At 42.5% G+C, this 8918-nt stretch overlaps 1 protein-coding gene across 6 annotated transcripts in view; it reads right to left on the minus strand.

Annotated features, from left to right (window-relative positions):
* The window catches only part of PDGFRA (platelet derived growth factor receptor alpha), a 62331-nt gene that overhangs the window by 37290 nt on the left and 16123 nt on the right, over positions 1-8918 (minus strand). For all 6 annotated transcript variants that reach the window (XM_017878649.1, XM_017878654.1, XM_017878650.1 and 3 more), the window contains one exon: positions 1042-1102. In XM_017878649.1, the coding sequence (XP_017734138.1) occupies positions 1042-1090 (49 nt within the window). In that variant the 5' untranslated portion in view covers positions 1091-1102. The remainder of the gene's footprint in view (positions 1-1041; positions 1103-8918) is intronic.

Here is an 8918-nt window from a genome sequence, read left to right on the forward strand (position 1 = left end):
ATTAATTAATGATTTGTAATCTCCCTTGGAGCCTGATGTGAGACTCCCACCCAACTTCAATATATGACCACTATAATTCCTGAAGCTTGTTAAGGTAGGATTTGTAAGTACATCTGGATCACCTATTACTCTGTAGATGGGGTATACTTAGTGGAGCTTACAACTGTTAAATCTCTGGTCTTGCTCAATTCTACCATATCCAAATGAGTAAGACAAAGACACTAACGGGCTGAGCTAACTCCTCAGGATAGAAGAGCACTGGTTCCATGGCAAACATCTGCAGTGCATAAATATCTGGAGGAAAACTAAGAAAGTCCAATACATCAACAAATTACCCCAATGGCATCCTTTTGGTGGGAAAGTTTTTAAGATTTTCCAAGAACCAAACATGTATCTATCAATTTGATTCCTAGAGAAGATAAAGGTGGCTCTGAGATTTGGAAGCAATGTAAGCATCTTTCATCAGGAGAGTTATGATTTAAGGTATAATTTCTTGGGCAAGAATTTTCTATTATTTATTTTCTTTGAACATTTTTTTTTAATGAGGTCTTGCTATGGTGCCCAGGCTGGAGTGTGGTGGCTAGTCACAAGCATAATCACAGTGCACTGCAACCTTGAACTCCTTGCCTTAAGGGATCCTCCCACCTTGGCTGCTCAAGGAGCTAAGACAACAGATGTGCCACCTCCCACAGTTGACCATTCCTGAATTTATCTAATCTAGCTCTAATGGAAGCCTTGTCCTAGGAAAAGAAAGAGAGTAGTAAGTAAATTTAGACATTATTACTAACAACATTTCAATGCCAACATTATATATGTTACTAAAACTGCCACTGGAGAGCATTCCTTTTGAAATGGAGTAAAGTGCAATACAGCAAAGGGAACTGAAGGTTTGTGGTCATTCTGGATAACGTCCTATAGTTTTCTATTTCATTTCATTCTTTTGGACTGTGTATGCAGAGTACTGGTAATAAACCCATGGAGCACAAAGCTTAGAAAACAAGACACCCAAACAAGGAACTCAGAGAGGACTGGGCTCCATACCTGTGAGAAGACAGCCTAAGACCAGGAACGCTGGATGGGAAGTCCCCATAGTTCTGGGAAACTAGAAAAGTCAAAAGTCAACAGAAACAGCGTTAGCAAATAGAAATAATCCTGGAGCCTAGTTCTCTTTGTGTTTTGAACAATAGAAAATATTAACAGCATCATTTTAATCAAACATGTCCCAGGTTAAAATTCAAGGTTCAAACAGTAAGACGCCTGAAAGATGAAAGAATCAATGGAGCCCCAAGATCATGGCGGGAGCTGCCTGAAGCCAAAACCTTCTGTGATTGCATGCAGCTTTCAATGGTCCTTTAAACCTTTATATCAAGATTAGAACAACAAAGAAATAAATACATATATATATATATATTTTCTCAGCTTCCAAACTAGAGCTGATTTTCACGTTTCGATTAATAAAGAGGTAACACCCTCTACAACTTTTAGAAAAGTTGCTTGGGTTTGAGTAAATACCTTAATATTTAAGTGCCATTTTGACCTAGAATTTCTGAAACTTCCAACAATGGAGGTCATTTACAGGAGGCCTTTGTGATACTGAGGCACATACCAGGCTCAGACCTGGGCACCCAGCCCGGGTTCTCGCAGGAACCCTCGGAGAACCTGCTGGATCCCAAGCCAGGCTAAACAGGGCATGGAAAACCAGGTACAGGCATGAAAGGAGAAGGAATACAGAAAGTGAAGAAGGGAGAGAAAGTAGGAGAGATAAGTGTGACTAAATTTCTGTGCAGGGGGTAGGGGGGATGCAGTAGACTCTAGGATAAAATTAACAGGAGGCTGATCATTCATTTTCATGTTAAGGTAAAAGCACCCGTGCAAACCAAGTTCAAGAACTTTCTAATTTTCTACAGCCAAATCTGGGAATGAAGAAGTAGAGAAAGGATGGAAATTGACTGTCCATAAGACACAAATAAGGCAAAAAGTGGGCAAGAAGAAAGGAGGGAAGGGAAAAGAAAATTAAAAAAGAGAAAGAAATTAAAAGGGGGCCCCTGTTGCCCTGCGGTAAAACCACTGTAAGGGACTATTCTGGCACACCGTGAATTCCCCATTCACTTTATTTTATCTCCCATGTCATTTCTCCCTTGAAGTCACTGATAGTGGTCACTGGTGAAGTCAGTGAGAAGGAACTGTGAATGAACTTGTAGGGGCTGGGGCCAGTAAGTACCCAGTTCTTAACTGAAGAAGCCACAGTAAGGGTCCTGGGCAGAGCCCCCAGTTTTAACATAACCCCCTGAAAATCACCACGTTAGTCTTGGCCCGGGATGTACTGGATCCCTAAGTTGCTCCTAAAGTCACAGGGTGAATCCCAAAATTGGAGATCACCGTGGGAGGCCACATGGGTTCTTGGCTTTACCCAGGAAGGAATTCAAGCAAATTTATTAAGAAAGTAAAGGAATCAAAAAGGGTGGCTACTCCATAGGCAGAGCAGCCACACGAGCTGCTTAACTGAGTATACTTATGGTTATTTCTTGATTTTATGCTAAACAAAGGGTGCATTATTCATGAGTTTTCCCAGAAACAGAGAGGAAATTCCCAGAACTGAAGGTTCCTTCCTTTTTCCACCATATATGGTAACTTCCTGTCATTGATATGACATTTGCAAACTGTCATGGTGCTGGTGATATCTTTTAGCATGCTAATGCATTATAATTAGCATATAATGGGTAGTGAGGATGACCAGAGGTCACCTTCATCACCATCTTGGTTTTGGTGGGTTTGGGCTTCCTTCTTCATTGCATCCTGGGTTTTGGGGGTTTTCTAATTTATTTATGAAACAGGGTCTTGCACTGTTGTCCAGGCTGGAGTGTACTGGCACAATCATAGCTCATTGTATCCTTGAACTCTTGGGCTCAAGCAATCCTCCCACCTGAGTTGACCCCCACGCCCAGCCCAAGAGCTGGGACTACAGGCCTACACCACCACACCCAGCTCATTTTTAAAAAATTATTTGTAGAGATGAGGTCTCACTATGTTGTCCAGGCTGGTCTTGAACTCCTAGGCTTAAGCAATCCTCCTGCCTTGGCCTCCCAAAGTACTGGGATTACAGGCATAAGCCACCACACCTGGCCCACATCCTGGGGTCTTTATGACCTGTATCTTGTGAAACCACCACACCCTGCTCATTTTTTAAAAATTACTTGTAAGGAAAAGTGCTTGAACCAGGGAGGCGGAGGCTGCAGTGAGCCGAGATTGCGTCATTGCACTCCAGTCCAGGTGACAGACTGAGACTCCATCTCAAAAAAAAAAAAAATTATTTGTAGAGGCTGGGCATGGTGGCTCATGCCTGTAATCCCAGCACTTTGGGAGGCCGAGGCAGGCAGATCACCTGAAGTGAGTTCAAGACCAGCCTGGCCAACATGGTGAAACCCCATCTCTACTAAAAATACAAAAACATGAGCCGGGTGTGGTGGTGTGCGCCTGTAATCCCAGCTACTCAGGAGGCTGAGACAGGAGAATTGCTTGAACCCATGAGGTGGAGGTTGCAGTGAGCCAACATCGTGCCACTGCACTCCAGCCTGGGTGACAGAGCAAGACTCCATTTCAAAAAATAAAATAAAATAAAATAAAAATTATTTGTAGAGATAAGGTCTCACTATGTTGCCCAGGCTGCTCTTGAACTCCTAGGATTAAGCAATCCTCCTGCTTTGGCCTCCCAAAGTACTGGCATTATAGACATAAGGCACCACACCCAGGCTGCATCCTGGTCTTTATGACCTGTATCTTGTGAAACCATTCCTACCCAACTCCTATCTCATCTTGTGACTACCAATGCCTAACCTCCTGGGAATGCAGCCCAGAAGGCCTCATCCTCTTCTCACCTAGCCCATATTCAAGAAGAAGTCACTCTGGTTTGACCTCCTCTGATGCTAACTCATGCAATGGAGTGGGCCTAATGGGACTCAGTTTGTTCCATCACTAACTTTGGAAGCTAAAATACGTATACATAATTACTGAATAAACTGTTTTTTGTTGTTGTTGTTGTTTTGTTTTGTTTTGTTTTGTTTTGTTTTTGAGACGGAGTCTCGCTCTGTCGCCCAGGTTGGAGTGCAGTGACAGGATCTCGACTCACTGCAAGCTCCGCCTCCCGGGTTCCCGCCATCCTCTTGCCTCAACCTCCTATTGTTGTTGTTGTTTTTTTTTTTTTAAAAAAAAGGAGGGCCAGGAGCAGTGGCTCACGCCTATAATCCCAGCACTTTAGGAGGCCGAGGTGGGCAGATCACGAGGTCAAGAGCTTGAGACCATCCTGGCTAACACGGTGAAACCCTGTCTCTACTAAAAATACAAAAAATTAGCTGGGCATGGTGACAGGAGGCTGAGGCAGGAGAATGGCATGAACCTGGGAGGCAGAGCTTGCAGTGAGCCAAGATGGCGCCACTGCACTCCAGTCTGGGTGACACAGCGAGACTCTGTCTCAAAAAAAAAAAAAAAGTAAAAGGGAGAAATTCAATGTTTTCATGTATTCCTGTATTTAGCCTGAGTTGGGTTTGGTTTGGTTAGACAGGATCCAGTACATAAGAGCCTAATTTGGTGGTGCCTGATCGTGTATTTTGCTCTAAGGTGGCCTACATTGCAGGAATCAGAATTCCGCTTTATTGAATGCCACCAGGAAAATATGCGAGGAAGAAAACACAGAGTGAAAGGCAGCAAGCTTCTAATGGGAAGGGGCGTGGAGTAGACAGAACAAAAAGAAACCATTATTTAATAAGCCAAAGTTTGCATGTGCATGCTGCGTTTGTGAAGAATAACCCCGTGGTTACTTAGAGTTGATTTTAAGAAGTGGCAGTTGAGGCTCAGAGAGGTTTTGCAAATGGCCCAAGGTCACACAGCTGGTGTTAGAGCCAAAATTCTAATACAAGGCCTGTGTGATGCAAAAGCTGTGTCCTCTCCACTTCACCATATGGTCTCTCTCAAGGGAAGGTTGGTGTTTTAGCCATGTCCCGCCCCCGTGCGTGTCCCTCCCTCACAACTTCCTAGGGCAAATTAGACATCCCTCCCTCCCATTTTCCTTCTCTGCACCTCATAGCAGGAGAAGCACAATTATAGTACTGTGAACCCAAATGCAATTCACACAATGCTGGCTGGCTGATCACTTCTGAGGAGCCTGGCATGTGCCTGGAATGCAGGGCTTCCACACTGCTGCAGTGGCAGCTCCAGAGCCAGGCTGGCCAGCCTGATTTACCACAATTAGCAGTAACGCTTGTGTGCTTGTACATGTAAATATCAGCCTCCCACTGACAATCCACTCAGCAAACTTCAAAGGAGACCTCCAGAGCCAGCTTGATGTTGTGGGTTTTATCACATTTAGATCCCGTATTTTTTTGACAAGTCTTGCCAATGATGCATCTTTAAAGCATTCTCAAGCTTAAAAGAAGGGCTCACTGCTTTTCCTGCAAAACCTCTGAGGAGTGTTTTTCCCTGGCCAGACCCCACCAGATTTCCTTGTGTGCATCCAGACACGGTGGACCCACTGCCAGGGAAGATTATTTACTGACATATAAAGTGGGCAATGAAAACAGGCCCTCCGAGCAAGCCATCGGGAAGCATATACTGAGAATCAACATGTGTTTGTTGCTTAAGATTCCACACTCCCTTCTCTGATAACGGTGGTTCCCTGGGTAGAAATCTAGACCTGTTTGTGAAATTTCATGTCATTACTTATCTATAACTCAGACAGTTGACTCACGAATAATGGCAGTGCTTGCCCCACAGGGAGGTAATGAAGAAAAATGGGAAAGATGGGGACTTTCCTCACCTATTAGACCTGTAGTGAGGCTCTCTGGGAGTGAGTCTTGCTATTCCTGCCACATTTTCTACTCTAAATGCTCATTCTTAATTAGTAACTGCTATTCCGGAGCTCACCTAAAAGTCAGGTGCAGAAATATAAGTAATTGAAGCTACAAATTCTGAGAAACATGGCACTATAACAATCAGTGAGAATAGGCCAGGTGCAATGGCTCACTCCTGTAATTCCAGCACTTTGGGAGGCCAAGGTGGGTGAATCACTTGAGATCAGGAGTTCAAGACCAGCCTGGCCAACATGGTGAAACCCCGTCTCTACTAAAAATACAAACATTAGCCAGGCATGGTGGCACACTCCTGTAGTCCCAGCTACTGGAAAGGCTGCGGCATGAGAGTCACTTGAACCCAGGAGGCAGAGGTTGCAGTGAGCCAAGATCACACCACTGCACTTCAGCCTGGGTGACAGAGCAAGACTCCATCTAAAAAAGAGAAAAAAAAAAAAAAAAAAAAAAAAATCAGGGATAACAACCCCCTTACAGGAAAGAACAATGGATTTCATCTAAATCTTTTCTTCAATCATAATTACTTCTCTCATGACAACAATGTGTTGAACTTCAGCCCCCATTCTCAATAATCACAGCTCAAAAAGCGTTTGCCATAACTTAGAGAAACAAACTGAGAAAGAGACCCCTGCCCTGTTGACCCTCAGGCAGGTGACTTGTGCTTTCCCCCATCCTCTTGGCCTTCTTATGCTTTCTCTCAGAAGAAAGATGGAAATGACTTTGGACTAGCCACTGATCCCAAATCTGACACTCTGTCCAACTCTCTGAACCTCAGTCTCTTCTTCTAGGAAGCACAACTAGTAAGGCCTGACTGGTTGCTTGCGCTGTGGCATTACTGTAAGGACTAAAGTATGGAGTTTAATGTAAAGTGCTTTGGTTTTCACTACTTTTTCTGCAGACTCCCAAGATATTTTAGATCGGCTCCTTCAACTTCTCCTTAACTAAGAAAGTGACGGATGCCCCAGAAGCAACATGACCTGCCCTGCACCTCCTGCCTCCTGGAGACATGGATCTGAACTCTGATTCAGCCCACACCAGCAGTCCACTCCCATGACCCTGTTACCTCCAGCCTGCTGTAGCTATAAAGACCATTCAAAGATGAACCAATATATACAGTCACAGAAACAGAGAAACAAATGCTTTTGCAGCTACTATCCTTTCTCTTTAACAGGGTGCCATCTCCTGCCCTGCAAACAGAAGTAAAGAGCCATTGAACACGACTGTATAACCAAAGGCAGTGTAAACAGACAGCAGGCAATGCAAGGCTCCATTTCCAGAAGGACTAAGAGCAAGACATTCTTCTCCTAAAGCCAAAGAGCTTGCTTCTCAATCACCAATTGCACAGTGCATCCCATTGCAGAACCACTGAATATTTAATTTCACCCCACCCTCACATGATTAAAGATCACAGGAGACTCTCTCACAGTCCCAAAAGTCACTGGTGACTTCAAGATTCAGACTTCCAAGACTCAGTTAATTTCAGCTCTCCTAAGTTAATTCTAACTGTGAAAATTACACATCTTCTTTATTCTCTGCAGCAAATGTTCTACTCAATCTCCTAACTTCAGCCCAGGCAACCCAAGTGCAGGTTTACACTGATGGAAACTTCTCCCTGTTTTCCAGCAGAGGGTGTGTTTACCAGGACCTCTGCACCCTACCAGAGCCTGTTGTCAGTACAGTGAGGGCAAATCATAACTCTGAGTTCTGACAAAAGTGAAATCTGGAAGATTAATAAGTGTTCAACTTAAGAAAATGTTAAGTAAGTTTATCATGCATTCCCACACAAAGAGGACAACAGCAATATATTCCACAACAGTAAAGCAAAATTAGCACAATTATCCCAAGTAAACTAAATAAGAAGGCTTTCCATGAACTGAGTAATTGTTAAAACCAAGCTGACATGTGGTCACTAGCCAATTCCAATACATGCCCAGAATTAGAATACTGATCCAGATCTTTACATTAGCCATCCCTCTTATTTCTTCTGAGCAACAGCCATAGATCACTGGTTGATTCTCAGGAATAAGCACTGTCTGTCTAAATTGCAGAAGAAACTCAAAAACAACAGATGAGACTAGAATCTAATAACTGGTGTATCACAGTTTTTGAAACAACTTCTCTTTCTAGCTTCCATTTTTACCAAAGACAAATCACAGTGGGACCAATTCGTTTGCCATAAAGTTTTAATCTTATTATATTTGGCCTGATTATTTATATAAAGTGCAGCAAAAATAATTATTTGCCACATAGGCTCTTTTTAAAATTAGTTTTGATGGAACTTTAATTTATAAAGAATCTCAAATTAGGCTTCTTAAAGCCTTGGGTCAGCCACAGATTTATCTGTGCCTGAAAATGTCTGTATAAGTTGGGTGCATTCCTTTCTTCTTGATGTCCCAAGATAACTTGGGGCTCCTGGGCCTGTCAGAAAGTGACATTTTCACTTACCACAGGTCAGGAACCCCATACAGAGACTGCATAGACAAGGAATGAGGTCAGTTTTCCCAAGTACCTTTTATTGGCTCTGTAAGTCAACTTTGATCCCTTAAAGCAGTCTGTTTGTATCTGAAAGCACACCATTCTAGTCAAAGCCTTCACAAAATAAGCAGTTTCTTTAATAGTGTCCTGTTACAAAAGAAAAGATTCTTACTGCACTTATGCAAATAACTGTATTGCCATTAGTTAAGAATACTCCCAAATAGTTTTCAAATTCTGGAGAAATCAGGTAAAAAGAAAGACATGCTCCAAATTTTGTCTACAGTAGTATACTTTATTCAATTGTTAAAAGCAGTTAATACTTTCCAAAGGAAAAGTTTTCTTGACTCTGAAAACCAAAACAGAAAGGATCAGCAATGTTTTAAGCAAAAAGTCATAAAAAGATTGTTTTGGTCTTTTATTAGTTTAGTCCATGCTATTAACTCTTGTTTTGCCTGATATTGGGCCACATTCCTTATGAACATGTTAAGTTTCTATGAGAATCCTGGAAGTTTTTTTGTGTTTTCTTTTCTATTTCAATGGCACAATTTTCTTTTTCTTTTTTTCCTTTTTTTTTTTTTTTTTTTT

Source organism: Rhinopithecus bieti, unplaced genomic scaffold, assembly GCF_001698545.2.
Source record: "Rhinopithecus bieti isolate Rb0 unplaced genomic scaffold, ASM169854v2 scaffold_11842, whole genome shotgun sequence".
Taxonomy (NCBI): Eukaryota; Metazoa; Chordata; class Mammalia; order Primates; family Cercopithecidae; genus Rhinopithecus; species Rhinopithecus bieti.